Source organism: Lampetra planeri, chromosome 9, assembly GCF_965212315.1.
Source record: "Lampetra planeri chromosome 9, kcLamPlan1.2.h2, whole genome shotgun sequence".
NCBI lineage: Eukaryota > Metazoa > Chordata > Hyperoartia > Petromyzontiformes > Petromyzontidae > Lampetra > Lampetra planeri.
The window spans coordinates 7,397,592-7,416,970 of NC_136115.1; the positions used below are offsets into that span (position 1 = coordinate 7,397,592).

Genomic DNA, 19,379 nt, shown 5'->3' on the forward strand with positions numbered 1-19,379 from the left:
ATCATAGCTCAGGGGTGGAATTAATATTCAATGTGTCACGTCTGAGGCAATGTGTAAAGGCATAGCAGTCATCCAGCAGTGGATTGCGAATGACTGGACACCGATTGACGGCGTGACTTGTCAAGGACTGTGTCGGCATCCCAGGAATGCGAGCTGCATCGTGTTCAGCCGTGGTCAATCCACTGCTGGATGAAAGCCCCTCCACTTCCCCCGCAAGTCGCCTAGGTGTAAGCTTCTGGTTGAAGTTGCTCATGTAATCAAATGACAGAACGTTTCGCAAAGTTAACTGCATGTAAATACGTAACCTATAACTGCACGTAACAGTCCACAACCTCATCCTCACCCCGATTCCATTGTTACGATTGAATAATAGATATTTTCAGTTCATTCAAAGGGATTGCTATAATGTTTTGCTTTGGGATAATTATCAAAACGAACAAGACAGTACAAATGGCATAGCTAATTAGTCAGCATAGATAAGACAGCAAATAAACGACACCTTGATAGTTGCAGTACAGCGAGACGAACAACACAAAACACACGTGCCAAACAACAACACAAACGAGCAGGGCTTTAATTTCAGCTGCAGCTGTCCGGGGCCGAGTTCTGGAAAATATTTCTTCGCCCCCCTCCTGCAATGTCGGGGGTTCGATGGGTTGAGTGGGAGGGGGGCGGGACATTTTCCACGAGTAATTAAAGCCTGCAACGAAGACGGCACTAACAAGACGAACACATTGGCAAAGACAATTACAAAAGTCGGCAAAAAGTACCAACTAGGCAGGCTGTACAAACGAGACAAGACAAAGAGGACTAGACATACCAGACGGGTGAAATCGTAAAAAAACGACGCAGTACGGAAGAGACTGCATATCACAAACGAGGCCGAGACAGAACAATTCAAGGGGAACGCGCCGAATCTACACGTACACTCATTCAATGCGCATCTTGAACTGTAAACATCAATTTAGTCATTAAAGTGTTGCATGCCTACTTTTCCATTATATGCTTCCCATGTACATACTATTCTTATCACACACACACCTTGATACTTACACAAGTTGCTGTCAACTATATAAACACCTGTAACTTCAGTAACACTCAATTTAGACTAAATGAAAAATGTATACATTCGCATGAAATGTGTAAAGAGTTTATTGAACTTCAATGAAAAACTGCATTACAGCTTACACATGTTTTTTAATCTCTTTAAAAAGTAGAAAATTGTACTTAAGCACGTATGAATCAAGAACGTGAATGTTTCTGGCAGTGATTTCATAAGCCATTTCATGCATGTAATTTCACTGCTTTCACATGGCATACAAATGTAAAAAAAATACACAGTATCTTAAAAAAACTGCCATGCCAGATATTTATTAGAACTACCCTTTATGGTTTGAGGATAATATTAATTTAGTGGAATATTTTCTCTCTCTAAATATTTATATTAAACGATGATATACCGTTACAGCTGAATGTTCGGTTTAACAGAGTGCATTTGGCGTTGAACCAAGGAGCCCTTAGTATTGTAACATCACTTATTTAACTTTACCAATCAACAAGGTCAGATAACTACACAGCTACGGACTGAGTGTGCCAACAACGAGTCATTAAAGGCAATTAAATATCTAAAACACTGTACTAAATTTGTTGCTAAAAGTATTTCCTGAACAATTTCAAAAGGAAATGTTATTTAATTATTATTAATTAAAATCGTAGATTTTAATTGTGTCGCTGAAGGCAAATACATATAGATTTTTCACAATAATGTGTCGTATTATTTGCAAATGTATTTTCCAAATAATAATCTGAGGCTAAGCTACAAGCCATTTTGCATGTCGTAGTAGTGAGGGATATCAATAGATGCTAACAGCAGTCAATGAAGATGTGCAACTATGCATGCATGCATTGTCCACACTGCAAAAATGCAACTCCCTGTCAGTACAATCCTTTCACACATAGCAAACGTGTACAAATAACTGCATTGTAACATCCGAATGAGCCTCAGGCTCCAACATGAGCCAACTTGCCATTCTATCACGAGCTCTTTTTACATAAAAAATAACCAATTTAGTTCAAGAGGTCAAAGGATGCCCTGGATTGACATCAAGAACTATAAGGGCAAATGGAAGCCGTGAAGCTGGTGAAAGACAGGCACAGGTGAAAATGTTTCATTCAGCCCAATCGTTTCTCACAGAAGACAGCAGGGAATCGAAGAACAAGGTTGTTCAAATGTTTTGAGTAGTTCAGGGACCAAAGCACTGAAATAACACCTCTGACACCTGGGCAGAAAATTAAGATTACACTGGGTAATCAAGTGCAATGAGTTGATGGTCTCAGCCTGGTCCCAATGCCTGCACAAATAATTAAATTTATCTGGGGGTTTCAATAAATTTGGCTAAATTACAGCTCGATTTGATTTCCAGGTGACATGTACGTTTCAGTAGCACGGCACGTGGGCAAGTGCACCCTCGACTGGATAATGGTCTCTTTAAAGGGAATTGTAAAGCAGTTCGAGAATATCTTCTGTGGGCCGTTATCTGAGTGATTTTAATAAATACTATGAATCAAAACATTCAACGGCAATACCATTGGAATAAAATTGGAAATCGGAAAAACATACTGTTCATCAGTTTTTGCATGCAGCTTCAATTGGTTGATTACAGCTAATTAGAATATGAATCATAGCCTACGAAAGATGTAAAGACTGACTCTTCCACGATTTGGTCATGATCTGATTCACAAATTACTTTTTTGGTGGTGCTTCTAAATATAAAGTATCAATGTTCTATAGCGGTGTAAACATACGCGAGTGAAAATAAGCTATTACCACATGCACAATTCGATTGTAAGAATACATTTTAATAAATGGAGCATTACTACTGCTTACACTTGCATGAAAAACAGCACGTTTCGAGGAATGTTGTTTGTCCGAAGGTGCATGTAAATTAAAGTTGGGGTTGCCCCACGTTAGAGGTCATCCTGAGAGATGGCTATGGGACATGTCCATTGATCTCGGAGTAGAGATGCAGGAAAAATGGTCCACCAATATACGAAACAACTTAATCGAGGATGATTCATTGCCTTGTAAAAGAAACATGCACGCAGAACAATGCACAAGTTTCTACTTGATAAATTATAACTTTGTTTGCATGCTAATAACAAATGTTGCTAGCGCATGTGATTAATTGCGCACACAGCATTTAATACATAAACATGGCAGCCGAGTATGCATCGTAACGAGTCACTTCACTTGGCGACCGCAACCGCCCGCAGTGGCGCTGTATACGGCACAGCACTAACCACCACTTCACGATCGTCGAGACTGGAACATACGTGCACTTTAAGGTTCATGCCAAGGCCAAATCGCTGAATGTACTTCATTTGAAAACGTGAAAGTTTGGAGCACGTTTAACCCACTAAACTAAAGCACCTTAAATGGGCACAATACATATATTTAGAAAAAAATATATAAAATAAACTTTTTAAATGCTACTGGAAAGGGTTAAAGTTGTGCAATAAGTTCGGGAAAAATATTTTGTATATTCTATACATTGCCACAGATTGCAATAATTTACAAATAAATACTAATCTTACAATAAACAAGGAATGTAAATATAGCTTACATAAGTCCACATCACAGGCTCCCAACATTCTTATTTCACTTACTCAACAGCAAAGTATGAAAGTTTGAATTTTTTTCAAATATACAGTAAATGTCTACTTTGGCAAATCTACGCATCAAAATATAATTAAGGCCTGTGGCTGAGTGCATAACAGACCTTATCAGTGACAATTTTCCTGAGTTTGTACTGGTTAGGATTAAAAACTGAGAAAATGTCACGTGAGATATTATTTGCAACTAGCCACTGAAGTGGAATTGCATGCTTATAATGTGAGATGTATTAATGCAACGTAGAGATAGGGAAACTATTAAAGAAACCCAATTCCAAATTAAATGTCAGATTTAAAAGGTTTGTATCAAAAAACTAGCCATGCAAAAAGTTGCAATTTCAAATCCTAATAATTGCTTGCAAACTACTGTCTTGGGTCAATTTCAATACGATTCAATCATTTACTTCAACAAAAAAAACACGTTTATAGGTACGGAATCCCTTTGTTGGTTGTAAAATATATATATAAAAATGTATATTGGTAATGGTGTAACATGCAAATGATGTTCATGATTTAAATGTCAACATACAAATCAAAGCCAGTGTTATTTGCCATGTCTCTTGCATACAAAACTTGTAGAAAGCTTATATAAATTTACAAAACCAACGAACATTTCTAAAAGCTCCATGCCTGATCATTAGTGGCCATGAACACTCGTGTTTATCGACTCGTAAAAAAAATCCGCACGGTTACCATTTTCCATTTCTGAAAAGGTGTGCTCAAAAAATGGTCCCAAGTCATGTTACCTTTCACCATCATCGATAATATAATCATACGTAACAGTGGTGTTTAAGATAACCACCACTCTCTTGTCAACTCGACCCTAGGAGGCACCTGCTTGGCAGTGATGTCCTGTTTCTTCCGCTTTGTATGCGCCGAGAGGGCGTGTCACTTTCACGAGCTGACAACCACGCGATGTACTTAGCCTCGGAGCGGCTTTAAGAACAACCCATCCTTTTCGGGATAGTTATTCCCACTCCTCAGATGTGTTAAGAATGCCTTTGGACCTGTTGTTGATCATAATGGCTTGTCTATAACAGCAACACCTGCAATAAAAGCACTCTTGTTAATGATAGTGTGCATTTCAGTTCAGTTAAACAACACCGTCTTACATATGACGACTGAAGGCAATTATTTCTAAAGCAACTGCAAAAGATATCCAAAATGATGATCAGATGCGTCTGGCATTGAAATAGTTGCGACAAGCCGAAATTGTAGTAATCGTTCTCAGAGATGCAGAGTTTGGTCATATAATTGCTATGCAACTGCCTAACTACTGCCTGTTTAGGCATCAGAGTGCGCAGTTACCAGCGTAATTTCTGTCCAAGCACTAACCAACACAGCAGTGTAACTGGCCTGTGTATTCATGTACATGCACCTACACGATGGCTAAAACATAACATTAGTTTAACATGCAAAGGGCCCCAGAGCTTTCTAATGCGAACACAAATGACACCTTAAACAATGCGTCAGGCCTCAGTCCACCCACACACTGACACACACTGGTCACTAATTAGGAGATTTAAAATGTTTTCATTACAATTAGGATGCACCAACGAGATGGGAGGAGAGGCATGTTGAAGAGCTCTGTCCACCACTCTTCCCATCCTCTAAATACAAAAAAATTCGAACCTTCCCACAGTGGAGGTGAAGAGCAAAAAAACCCCTTAAATTGCCCCACCGGACGCAAAGGCCGCCCAGTGGAAATCTGAACCTCCACGGCTTAAGCTACAGCCTTTCAGCCAGAGAGAGCATCCCCCATAAATGGGAAATTTAACTTGGGTGTTTTCGATAGCTTGATAGTTGAGAGCGCTGCTTAAAGCAAAGGCTCTAAGCAACCGCTATTTGCAGTTTTGGCAGAAAAACAAAACTAAGGGGGCATGGGTAGTGTCGGAAGTTACGTAGGTAGAGTCACGTCAGGGATTCTGGTATGGGAAGGTTCCGTTGCGCTCTAAAGGGATGGGCGGGGTGGTGGTGGATGGGGAGCTCTTCTCTCTCATCCTGCCTCTCTCTCATCCAATTGCCATTTCCTAATTTGAAATAAAATGAACTTTTTTTTCTTTCAATTACAAAAACCAACAGCGTCCCTCAGCAAGAACAGTTGAGTGGAGGCCACGAAGTTCGTGTAGGATGGTAGCGTGGTATGTTGCATAACTGTGAACCACCATGTAAACGTAGACAATAAGTCACCTGCATAACTGCGGCCTGTGCTCATGCTCACGGGCAGCAGGGTCCACGAGTCCGCGCTGGGGTTGTAGAACTCGACTGACGAGAGGTTGGATGAGCCGTCGTCGCCGCCCACCACAAACAGCATCCCGTTCACCGTGCACACGCCTGCCAGGGCACACGGTGGCGAGACGACACAAGGGGTTCATCACAGCGTACGTTCACGGTATTACTTTTATTAACCTGGAGTCATTTACATTACTTCAGCTTAACCTGCTATTTAGGTAATTCGCATGTTTGGGAAGTATTTTGAAACATAGCTTACAGTGCCAAGAAAAAGTTTGTGAACCAATTTTCTGAGGTCCTCAGAGATTTACTTTGATCATGGCATGACTTGTTTCCACACACCTGTATGGTGAAGACCAAACTCAAAAATCGTCTGATCTTTATATAGGGTGGGGCCTCCCAAACTCATCCCTGAATATCTACCTAATTATTTAAAACACGTGATTTCATTATTCCCTTAATTGAGCTAATGAAACCAGGAGTGTACTTACTTTATCACCTTAAATTTTCACCTTAATTTCTCATTGTTTGTTTAATTCATACACCATTTCATTTCAAAAGACATGGAATTGGTTAATATAAACCCTATTGGATATTTGAACCTCATGGCGGGACACCAGGGTCCCGAATAAACGGAAGCCAAAATCGTAATTAATTTATTCATTTTTGGCGACTCCGTCCCACCGCGCACTGTTTTTCTTTCCCATCTTGTTTGTTCCGCATGTTCTGAATGATAAGTGTCTGCTCCATCCGTGTGCCGCTACCGTGCAGACAAGGTTGCCGAGGTTAAGTATGACGCAATTCCACAAAACCCACCTGCATTCCGCCGGCACATGTTCATATCGGCCACCTGCCGCCACGAGTTGGTGGGCGGGTTGAACACCTCTACACTCTTCCGGACCAGTGGCCCATCGTGTCCACCCACCGCAAAAAGCAGTCCATCCAAAACACCAACACCTGTGTCAAATCATATCGATTATTGTGTTTGTTTTATTCACACGTTTACCAATTAACATCACGTAAACTGTACAGTACTAACCCTACCATCATTTAATACTGGAGATAACATCAGAGATGTGGTTTATAGTGTGTTAATGTTTGGTAATATTTGGTCTTTATAACTGTGGTATAATTAGTGAACTAATATACAAAGGAATGATGTAAATTATATAATTGGCTTCATATACATTTGGAATTCCTAAGACACCAGGATGATTGTATTTATTTTGTTCTTCTGAAGAATTTTTTTTTATTTGAAATACATGCAAACTTCACACATTACGTGTCAAAGCTACTTATTCAGAAATCAAGAAAAAAATGTAAGACTCAAGATAGCCTTAACAGATATTAATGATGCACTACCCTTTTTCATTGACTATAGTGTTAATTGCATGAAAATTTGTATTGTTGTTGACATTTCCTACTTGATCACGACATTAAAAGTAGAGCTCACTCAAGCAGTGGGCACAAACATTTGCGTAATTGCCCATAACATAAAACCGAAGATGACAGTAACAAATTGCACATTCGTAATCACAGATAGTAACATTAGATTTCCCAAAAGCCTGCAAATGTGCAGGCGCTTGAATTGCAGTGGGGATTAACGTCACATTAATTGGCAATTTAAGAAGAATAAAATCTGTCACATTTTTCACATCTCATGTGGCTCAGTTATATTGCAAAATCTTTAATATGTTTTCTTGAGATACTCAATACTAATTCCTTACAATCACCAATACAATATCATTGTTTTAAAAGTACATAGAGGTTATTCATCATAATTGATAATTTTGTATTTCCAAAGTAGGACATTACCTATCTATTTTGTAAATATCAAGTAAATGTGTTTCAAGTTATCATAGGGGCCATCCATTTCGTACTTTCGCAAAAATCTGTCAAAACTTGACCCCCCCCCCCTCCCTGTACGCACGCATACTTTTTACACCCCCCCCACCCGCGTACGTACGCTTGACGCACCCCCCCCCCCCCAATCCTAAAGAACACCCGATATTTAATCCAAGCAGAAAGGATCAAGGATTAATAACATTAATGTGTGTTTAAGCAAACAGATAGTCCACCACAAGACTATCTAACGCATTTAAAGGCCAATGTAGACAAATTAATTATTATCGATACTTCACACCCCCCTTTCCTTTCCTATGCACACGTAAATTGTCAGTAGACCCCCCATATGCAAGCTTACACATTTAGGTTAACCCCCTCCTGCCTCCTCCATACGTACTAAATGGATGGCCCCTAAGTAAAGCTTTTGCTGAAGGGTGCTGGAACAAGAATGCTTTTAAGTGTTATCACATTGCACGTGTGAGGTTTCCTGGGGTAGTCCAGTTTCTTCCGACATGCAGAACATCTAAGCAAACAAGTGAAAATTAAGCTCGAGCTTCAGGTGAGTGAGCCTTTCCTGAATAAAATAAATCTGTTACTGCAGGTGCACAAATGAGACGCAATCATGTATTACCGTACCAGCTCCACTGCGGCGAGTGCTCATTTCTTTTACGTACGTCCACTCATTCGAGATTGGGTTGAATGCCTCCACAGAGCCCAGACACTGGCGAGAAGCTCCATCATAGCCTCCCACGGCATACAGAATGCCTGCGTTCAATTGTCATACACACAGAGACAACGATCTTTCTTAGACTGCTAGAATTAAACTTAGTTAACACTTTTTTTGTTTCGATTTAAAGCTTTCGTGACTGCAGGGATTCATGTTCTTGGTTCTTTCGGTAAAGTCACGTAGAAGGGAAATAATAAAATAATAAAAATAAAACATAATAAAATAAAATTCTCACGACGTTTCGGCCACAACAGATGACAGTATATAAAGATACTGATGGAGCCAGCACCATGCCTATCCTGTCTGCTATATTATCTCTCTTCTACAGCAAGTGGGAACTCTGTTGGTTTGGTTCTTGCACCCTTCTGGGCCCCAAGAGCTAATTTCCCCACAGCAGCCCTGCACGATGTCAAACTAATCTCATGGGATCTTGAAACCCCGATCCCTTTTCTCACGACAACAACAGCGATGTTGTTGTCGTGAGAAAATTTTCTTGCTGTGGTTTTCACACCTGATGATGATTGCTTGTGTTGCAGTCGAAACGTCGTGAGAATTTTTTTTGTTTTATATTTATATTATTTTATTATTTCCCCTCTACGTGACTTTACCGAAAGAACCAAGAAGATGAATCCCTGCAGTCACGAAAGCTTTAAATCAAAAAAGAAAATATACATTAAGATCGTCTGGACCTTAATTCCCTGACTGCAGAAGGTATAAAGAGGAAGAGTAGCAGGTGGTAATAGCACCAAGCCCAAAGAGCCTTGGCCCTGGAGAACCTGGTTACCAAAAGTCATGGAAACAAGGCATTAAAATCGCGACTGAACCAGCGATGTTGTTGACGTGACACACCAGCCACTTATTTTTGGCTGAGCTAACATGCTCCTGCATGACTGCGCCTAAATTAAGCAGCCAATTCAAATGAAACAGAGCCATGATAGAAGTTATTCAATGTGACCAAAAAGGTTGGCAAATGCTCAAAACTGAGAAAATTAACTGCTGTACAGTGTGCTACATTCCACACTGCTGCTCCAAAATGCACGCACACACAAACAGTTTATTGCTTTGGATAAATGTACTTGTGCTTAAAAATGTAAATCTGGAGAAATCTATGACACAACCCAAGGCTAACATAATTGCAGCCTGGTACATTTGGAATTCTGATGTGACTCTACAACAACAACACCTATATGAATCACCAGGATTGAGTCATGCACTTGTAAATGCCTCAGCCACAAGTGTGAATATGGAAAGCCAAACATAGTACAGACAATTCTCATCACACTGGAAAGGGTAAACAGCTGCTGAATGGATGTATTGCGTTTTGGAAAGAACGGTCTGTAAAAGCATTAATAAAGCATGATTTTAAACCCATTCCTCTCTACTAGGGCCTTACACATTTCAGAACTCAATTGTTCTAAAAAAGAAATAAACCTGATATCCTTAAAATGAACAGTTCACACAAATATGTGAAATGGAAATAAAGATGCCCGATTTTCATGACTTTGTCCTAACTCATGGTCATGCCAGAACAGACAACACTGCACATCTATTTATGAAGTAAGCTACATATCGACGCAAAGCATAAAGTATAGCTCCAAGCGGGGGTAAATAAAAAATATATATGATCAAGTACCGAATGTACCTGGGTGGTTGCTTTCACAGTAAATCTGACGTTACACCATTTCTCTCGTCGTTTTTTTGCAAGCGGTCTCAGAGTGTTATGAAAATGCCCGAAGGTCAGACATTCGAGTCTATCTGACAAGAGTAAGATGACAGCATCGTGATGCAATGCAGGGCAGACAGGCACAGTGGAGAACGAGGTAGAAATATTAACTCAGCCAAAGCACAGGCAGGGGACTAGGGAAACAAAGTGGTACACAAAGAGTGCTCACGAACACAGGCAATCAAACATTATTTTAACACTGGGGGGGGCATATATGTATGTTGAACTTCTTTCTCACTGTATGTAGCCAAACACTAATCAGAGGTATGGGGGGAGGACAATGAACTAAACACAAAAGGCAGTTTTAAAAAATGAAAACAGCAACTTAAACATACACCGACTCATGTTGCCATGCTGCTAATTCAATACAATTATCAAACAATCAATGCCAAAGCTGGGTGATGAATGTTAATGTTTTAAGCATTTAAGCAGCAGATACATTAAAGAATTATACACATTGACAGCATTTCCTAGTGCACATTCCGCCTAAAGATAATATCCTAGTGTAGCAAGTGGGTGCTAAACCTTGAAACCCCTTGAAAACGAGACAATTTGATAGTTTAGCAATTGCTGATCACTGTACAAATACACTCAGGACAATAGCACAGGAATAGCCTACTTCTGTGACCAAATGACAACAGATAATATTTTAAGTGCACACAAATTTGCAAAAATAACATTCAACTGTTCATTTAACTGATGTGCAAATATCAGAACAGCTACATATGCATGAACCACCATTTGAAAGTGAACAATGGAGCCATACAGAGCAGCTTGCGATGTTTCTTCTGTTATTCTTAGCATCTAGGTTGGTTTAGTTAGGTTGAAGAGACCTTGGCATTTACAATTAATCATAAGGCTCCTAATGATTGTCTTGTGTGACTTAGACAAATTGCAGTGACACGCAGTTCTTAAATACACTCGATATTAAGTTGAACCAGAAACAATAGCAGTACAAATGAGACGGCAAAAACGGGACAAAAATGAATACATTCTTCAATCGAATTGTGACCCTGAATCATAACATATTAACAAATGGCTGTTAAGTTCCCATCCATACACTAATCTCTTACCATGTGGTTCTGTGGGGATTATTGGCTGTTAGGCATGTGATGAGTGATGATGTTGTGATATGGCAGGGATCCACATTTGAGGAGTGTGGCTCATTATGAAACTTACATGTTATCATATTTATTGCTATTGCAGAAAATAGGGATTAACATTTTATTTAAAAAAAAATGCACTTGCACATGAAATGTCTGGATATCACAACTAAAGGCTTTAGTTTCATATAAACCTCATATTTGCAGAGGAATATATGACCCCTGATGGAATATACAATTATCTGCCTAAGGGGGAAACTAACAAGGCAACTGCTGAGGAAGGCTTGGAACCTTCAATGATTTGCTTTATTTTTGGTTGATTCAGTGTAAATGCCTCAAAATACTCCCATAAACATTCAGCAGTACTCGGCTGTATGTTTTTTAGCTGTCGGTATTTTTTGCTGTAATTATGTATATAGAGTTGGGAGACGCCAACATAAACGGTCATTTCTATGGCCAAATCTGTATTTAAAATCTCCATTTGATTGATTGGGATTCCTACCTAGTCTGTAAAATTTACCCAATTACACTACAATTCCAAGGCGTTGATGAGGCAAGATGAGAGGACTCATGGAGCCTGGCTGGCCTAGTGCAATGGCCGTTGAAACATATGCTCGATATTGAGTTAAACATTTTCAATTGCACACTGGCAGGTTTCGGGATCGACCACCAGGAACGCCACTGCGACCTTGTGGATTACTATTCAAACCACCGTGATTTCCACTTGGCACCACCTGGCTGAATATTTGGCCCATAAAAACCATCGGGACTACCACTAGGACCATTGGGCCCACCAGGAGAAACACATGGACTATTGCTATTGGGCCAATTCCATGCACTAGGCATCGGCCATACGTATAAATTACAATTTTGGTGTACACCACCAGCTGGAATAGGGACTGATACCATGACAGTGAGTTTGAAATGTTCACTCCTCTCTACGTGATCCACCAACTTCTGCCTCCGAATCATTGGATTATAGGTGTGGACTAAAGCTCCAATATGCAGCATAATAATATATTCTTGAATTCAATTGTCACTTATCGATTACAATTCTGTAAAATGTCAAAAACTAAAATTTTGTGAATCGAATTGTAAATACATGGTTAACAAATATCAACGACATGCTTCCTGCAACATTAAAAATAATACATTCACATTGAGATAAAACAAGCATCCGATTAGCCATTCAGAATGTGACCCAATTTTTATTGGGTCACAGTCGGATCCAATCTCAAACTGTATGCATTTCTGAAGTGTTTCCAATTTTTACTGAAGAAAGTGGGTTGATCCAATTCTAAAGCAACCAAAGCTACGCCCCCCTAATCAATATTACTATAAAAACCCCGCAAAACTTGAGTGTAATTAATGCCTTAGATTCATTTGCACAATATAGGGGACGATCTGCATTCGTCACGCCAGTTATTACCTCCGACGACACCTACACCCACACTGCTGCGCCGGGTGTTCATGGAGGCCACGTGCACCCACTCGTTGGTCTTGTAATTGTACGCCTCCACCGTCGCCAGCCCTGGAAAACAAGCCAGCAACAGCCTTGCAGTCTTCAACGTCTTCTCACCGATGGACACATGACACTTGTCTGGTTAAGCAGCACGCCTTGAAACAGATTGGCATATGTGTGTGGTTACATTGTGTTGTACTGCTCAAATGATTGCTTTGCTTTTAACCACTTTATGCAATCTTAAAAGGGATTAAAGTATATGCATTTAAACGTGAATGCAAGCTGACTATTCAGACAGATATATCTTCACACAATGCAATTAACTAAGTGAATCGCAAAATTCACTTTCTCGTGCTGCCGAAAAGGCATGGTTAGTCCAGGGTACAAATGTCATTAAGTATAAACAGATTGTCCAAAATTGTTATTTTTAATCATCTTTTCACTTGATATTAAAACAAAAGGATAATTTGCAACATAAAATGAGCCAGTATTCAGGTCATGGTCCCGCCAATACAGGTAAAATAATGATCAAAATTCATTGCTGCAAATTACATACAATATATGGACCTCACGTGATGGGAATAATCCGATACAACCCAGCTTGTGAATAAGTAACTCTCACGATGTTAGTTTTCCCACATTGGATATAAACACAAGGCATGAATGAGTATGACATGCAGACGCAATGTTTATTTAAACCACATGAGATCCCAATGAGACTATCAATATATTTTTAAACAAAGACCTGGGTTATAAAAGCATGCATATAAAAAACCGGGTAAAGCAAATACAGTGCAATTACAAAACCCACACAAGGCAACTATGGAAGATAGCTTGGGACATTTATCTCGCTAATCTTGGGAACTTCAATGAGTTAATTTGGTGTGGCTGATTCAATGTAAATGCCAAAGATCATTGACCGAAGCCACTTGCAGTGACCCATCTGAGTGTTGAGTCTTGGCCAAGGCTAACATTACTGGTCTTAGTTGTGCACAAAAAGTGTAAGTAAAGCAATGTCTAACCAATGTTAAATATTTCAGCTTTGGAAGCCAAAATTAACATTGGCTACGGTTATAATTGGATGGCCTATTCTTAGAACATTCGAAGCCGAAATGGTGCTGAGCAAAGTGAAATGAACAGGCACCAATGGGAGCTACTACTCTCTCACCGCCACCCCGTGCGACACCCCCGTATTTTGCCGTTGTGGTTCTAGCCGCTTACTCACCCGTGCTGCCGTCGAAGCCGCCCACGGCATACAGCACGCCATTGAGCACGGCGGCACCCAGCGTGCTGCGCCGGTCCTGCATGTTGGGCGCCGCCAGCCACACGTCCTTGGCCGCGTCGTACACGTCCACGGTGCGCACGCGCAGGGAGCCGTTGAAGCCACCCACCGCATACACCATCCCGTTGAGCACCACCACGCCTGTGTCAGCATGTACAGGTAAAGACAAAGATCCCCCGTATAGCAATTAAAAGAATGTTGGGGCAAGTGCTGTTAGTGAGCACTGATGAAGGCCAGAACACCCTTTTGTCTCCCAGTGGTGATGTTTACACACCGAAACCAGGTACTCATTTGAGGCCGAGTCGAACGAGGGGAGGCCCATGACTGGTTCAGATATTCGTTACTGGTGTTGGTCGTGATGCGGGAATCGAACCCGGGTCATAGTTCGTAGTGCAGTAACGCTAACCTGGTACACTACCGCACCCCACAAGTGCAGTCACACACACACATACGCAGAATTACTAAATTAAACCCACAGACTAAGTCAAAATTCTTACAGGTTGTTGACCAGACTAAGACTAGAACCAAAATCTAAATAATGAGTACTAAATTAACAATACTTCACTGCTAGGATGCCGAGATGTTAGATGCATGCTGAGGCCTATGCATAAATAACTCTGTGGCCGTAAGGTGGAAATGAATAACAATGAACTCGATGAACTTATGCAGTGTGGTAAAACTTTTACAAGGGCTGTTAATGAGAGGTCACACCAACTGAGGGTTGTGATAACTGTATTTTGTAGACTCATGTTTACGTACATTATATTTTATCGATAAACATCTTCATACTATATTTTACATCAATTGGGGCTACAATATTGAATAATAAAGCAGTACATTATTTGTTATGCTCTTACATTTTTGCCTCGGTTGAAACATATAAAGGCTCTAACGCAGTTACAAATCATAGTTACTAAATTATTTGTGCACTATTTATATAAATTTTACAAAAATACTTGCAGCCGCCTTTTTGCTATATCTCCCACAATTGTCATCTATAATAAACTTTTAGCATTCAACTAATTCTAAAAATGTAGTTAATTGTGTCGTTCAGATGGACAAGAGTCAATGCAGTTAGTGTATTCTCCAGTGCGTTTTTCCCATCAACCCACTGAAGTGAACATTTTGGAGCCAGTAAGGGCGTTCCACTAATTTTTTCTCAATCTGCAATGTAGTGTGCGCTTCTTCAATAGAGGAAGAGCAAAACTACACAAACTTTCCGGAAGCCCGCGTGGCTATCGGATCTCAACATTGGCATTCATCTCCCGAACATATTGCCAAATTCAAGAAAATAATTGCGTGCAATGAATGTTGTTGCACTTAGACATGTGTCCACTTAAGAGCACCGAGCATTTCAGTTTAATTTCCTTCAAGGCAATCACTTAGCTTCTTAACTGCCCAGGGTTAGGCTATTTGTTACTTGGATGATAATGGGCAACTAACAACAGCACAGCATTGTAAAATGTGCTCTCTGAAAATTAAGGCTCTCAGCAAAATGGTCAGTTTATAATGTGATGTTGGAAATGGCAGCACACGCTGCATGCTGTTAATTTATATGGTTCGCCAGAAAAAAGATGACAAAAAATGTGTCTTATTCCAGTTGACTGGGAGGTGAGAAGGTAATACTTTTGCAATATCCTCCACCTAAAATATGTCTGAGATTGTTTTACTGAAAATGCTGTTGAACTAGTCTCAGCTGGCATATATATTAGACTATACGAACACTGAAAGCAGAGGAGAGTCTGGTGCATAGATACTTGCAGTGAGAGTGCTTCACAATGATCTCTTTTACAATACCTTTCATGTGAAAGTTGTAATATCCGAGTTGTACAGCATGTAAATCAGAAAGTGACCCAAATGCAAGGTTTGATGTTTTCAAAATTCTCAGCGTATGCATATGTAAGCATACACTGATGTTGATTTGTTGTGATAGAATATGCTGGCAACTTACGATGCACTGAGCAAATATTACAGTATTAATTTTTCTTGGTGAAATTGAACAAACATATTTTTTTTTATGTCATCAAAGTGGTACATGTAAAATGGCAAGAACTGCACCTTATTGAAGTACTGTCACTGAAAAAAGACAAAATGGCAGTGAAGTAGAGTGAATAAGACATATAATTGGTAAACAGGCTGATTATATCTTTGAAGAAGTAAAAACATATGAGAGTAAAAAAAAAATTGAACATGATGAGCAGAAAGTGTATAAACCAGTTCAGAATTAAACAGACTGTGCATGGATCAGAATGTGACCTAATAAAAATCACGGTCACATCCTGATTGACTTTGCATGATCAGCTGACCCAAAAGAATGATGTTAAACATTAAACCCAAACTGCAATACAAAATTAATGGGATAAAGACTCCCACGAAGTGCATAACCCTGTCCCCCTAATGTCCAGCATTGCTGTAATGAACCCAAGCAATGGCTTGGGTTCAATTCCCAAGTGACGACTGTATTTTTATATATTTATTTAAAAGTCATACATTACACAATGCTAAAACTGACAGATAATATTAATTAAAAAGCTTTCTTTGCTCATGAAATTCTAGACTAAGCCCTAAAATCCCAACACAGGGCATCTGACGCTCCACGTTACAGTGGCAGTGGTCGTCATGGGATGTCAATAAACAAATTTTCTTCTCAGTCCAAGTGCATTCTTTTAACTTGCATACGTAAATAGTTTAATGTTTCTGATATTATTTAATGGAGTACTGAATAGTATATTATCATACAGTTGTTAAAATGAAATCCCGAGAAACAGATCAGAAAATGATTTTACCCCAGAATGATAAATTTAACAAATCATGGGTCTTATCCAATCAAGATCAGAATTCTATTGGAGGTGCGATTGGCCCAAATGTGGTCAGATGCAATCACACACAAACCATGCACCCAGAGTGACCAGCTATTTTAAGCCTACGTCATCACTTCTATGCCACAGGATTGAGCAAAATCTTGAGTGCCAGCATTGAATAAGTTGATTGGTTGATTGAGTAAACGTGCGAGTAGGTAAATCAGAAGGTGAGAATAAGCAATGATATGAGCAAGTGAGTGAATGCAGCATTTCAGTTTAATTTGCTTCAAGGCAATCACTTATAGCTCCTTAGCTGCCTAGGATTAGGCTATACGTTACTCGGCTGATAATGAGCAACTAATAACAGCACAGCATCGTAAAATGTGCTCTCTGAATATAAAGGCACGTCAGCAAGTGTGCCAGTGCTTTGGTCGGTGAGCACACGTATGAGTGAGTGGGTAAATGAGTCCGTGAGCAAGTGTGCATGTGTGTTCTGCTGACCAGCCCTGCAGCGCCTGGATGGGAGTTCACCCACTTGGAACCACCTCTCCTCCTTGAGGTCATAGCACTCCACACTTCGAATTGCCTTGGGGGCTTGGCCACCCACCACAATCATCACCTGAACAGATAGGGAGAGATGCAGAGGGAGACAAACACAATGTTAAAAAAAAAAAAGCTGAATTTCATATTGCTTTTTGTGCTGTTAATTGATTGCCGTTGTTTTATGTTCCATGGTGCTGGTTGGGTCTCATTTAATTTTAAGGTAGGTACCTTCATCGAGTAAATCTTTGATTTTATTATCATAGTCCTCACGGGGCATCATAACGGTCGATCGACCCTTATCAGCAGCAAGGATTTGGATATCTTTATTTGCTCTCAATTCTCTTAAGGCGTTTTTGCTTCACTGAAGTTAATATTTGTTTTTGAAAAATTCTGTGAACACACTTCCATTATGATATTGTTCTTTAGCCTCAAGATTACTTCGTCAAAAGCATATTAATCTCCAACCGTATAACCTACATGCCGGTAATGTATAATAACAATGCTGCACACAGCACCAAAAAAATTGATTCATAGACAAGCGATTCTCTGCATGTATTTGTGAGCATAAATAATCTATATCAGTTGATGATTCTTAGAATGCTGCCCCCATCTGTTCATCCAGCGGTATAAATTAATTTCAGTTTTCAGTTTCATTTATTTGGTATAGCCCTGTGAGCCATTCAGCTCTTGAATCGGGTGCAACCGGAACAAACAAAAACATGAACAAGAAAACATCTTAAAGTGACTATGTGACTATGTGCAAATAGAAAATCCAAGAAAAGATTGCAAAATATTGCAGAAAAAGCACCGTACACCAATGCTGTGTGCAAAAATCCCAGTGGGATTCAAGTCAAACAACAACAACCACAAGACAACTTAGAATAAGGCCATCAGTCTAACTCCGTACTACAACAAACAAACATGGCCAATACACCAGTCAATTGGAATGTCTGGTCAGCATGGAAGAATAGGCCAAATACCATCTGAAGGGGCTCTTTCTAGAGCTCACTCCATTGGAGGCCCTTCCGCCAGCAGTGATGTGAGAAAGCAATTGTTTGGCTGCACCTTTATCATTATTTCCTAGTCGGTGAATGGATGCACACCGTTATACCCTAGAGCTCACCTTGGGGAGGCCCACAGGTGTGCGCGGTCGCGTGCGGTCCGACTTCATGAGCGCTCGCTGCTCGCTCGACAGCAGGTGGTACTTCATGGCCTCGATGAGGAAGTCCTTACATGTGCTGTTGTTCTTCACCAGACTCTCTTCCTCCACACGCTGAAGGGTGGCAGCACAACCCACAGCACAACCCATTGAAACAGCTGCAGGAGGACAGCGTAAACAAACGCATTGTGCCACAACACTGATAACCCCCACCAACACACCAATACTTTACCTTATTTTCTTGCATGTTATTTCAGGTGTTCCTTGCATGACACCCAACAGACTGTCGCCTGGTTATAAAGATGCTGATGGACTCTTTAACCCTGGGGAAGCCCACTGAGATTCAATATGTTTGGCAAGACGGAGGTGTAAATTAGTATGGAAGGTGATTTGTTGTTTATGTATCGTTTAAGTATGATTATGGATTTGTTGTCCGCTTATAGTATCAGTTATGCACGTACTTTTTTTGTATAACTAAAATATATTGAAGACTGAATCCTCAATCAATTATAATGCAATGTATCATTAAGTAGACTGTAAATTGACAAATAGCGTAACTATTATCATGCTTGTGCCTTCACAAAATGTTGAAATGTTTAATGTACACATGGAATGCGGCAATTTGCTGGATGGGCTTACTTTGGGATAGAAAGTTTCATCATTAATAAAAAGAACCCTATGTAGCTACATGAAAGCTATTCTGTCAAGTCAGTGCCTCCACTCGCGTCAGTCCTATTAATCAGTCAGAGAATTCCGAGACTACATTCCCAAGAAACAATATAAAACCTCCCCTAGCTGCTTTTACAACCCAACTTAAATAAACATAGATC

General features: G+C 40.0%; 1 protein-coding gene across 5 annotated transcripts in view; it reads right to left on the minus strand.

Annotated features, from left to right (window-relative positions):
- Positions 1–1,136: 1,136 nt before the first annotated feature.
- The window catches only part of LOC144720649 (kelch-like protein 2), a 37,704-nt gene continuing 19,461 nt past the window's right edge, over positions 1,137–19,379 (minus strand). For 4 of the 5 annotated variants that reach the window (XM_078597562.1, XM_078597561.1, XM_078597559.1 and 1 more), the window contains exons 8-15: positions 18,514–18,663; positions 17,349–17,466; positions 13,990–14,187; positions 12,732–12,833; positions 8,424–8,514; positions 6,721–6,861; positions 5,863–6,006; positions 1,137–4,718 (exon numbers count right to left, since the gene is read on the minus strand). In XM_078597562.1, the coding sequence (XP_078453688.1) occupies positions 4,640–4,718; positions 5,863–6,006; positions 6,721–6,861; positions 8,424–8,514; positions 12,732–12,833; positions 13,990–14,187; positions 17,349–17,466; positions 18,514–18,663 (1,023 nt within the window). In that variant the 3' untranslated portion in view covers positions 1,137–4,639. Of the gene's footprint in view, positions 4,719–5,862; positions 6,007–6,720; positions 6,862–8,385; positions 8,515–12,731; positions 12,834–13,989; positions 14,188–17,348; positions 17,467–18,513; positions 18,664–19,379 lie in introns of all 5 variants that reach the window. The other variant, XM_078597563.1, reaches the window with a different exon arrangement.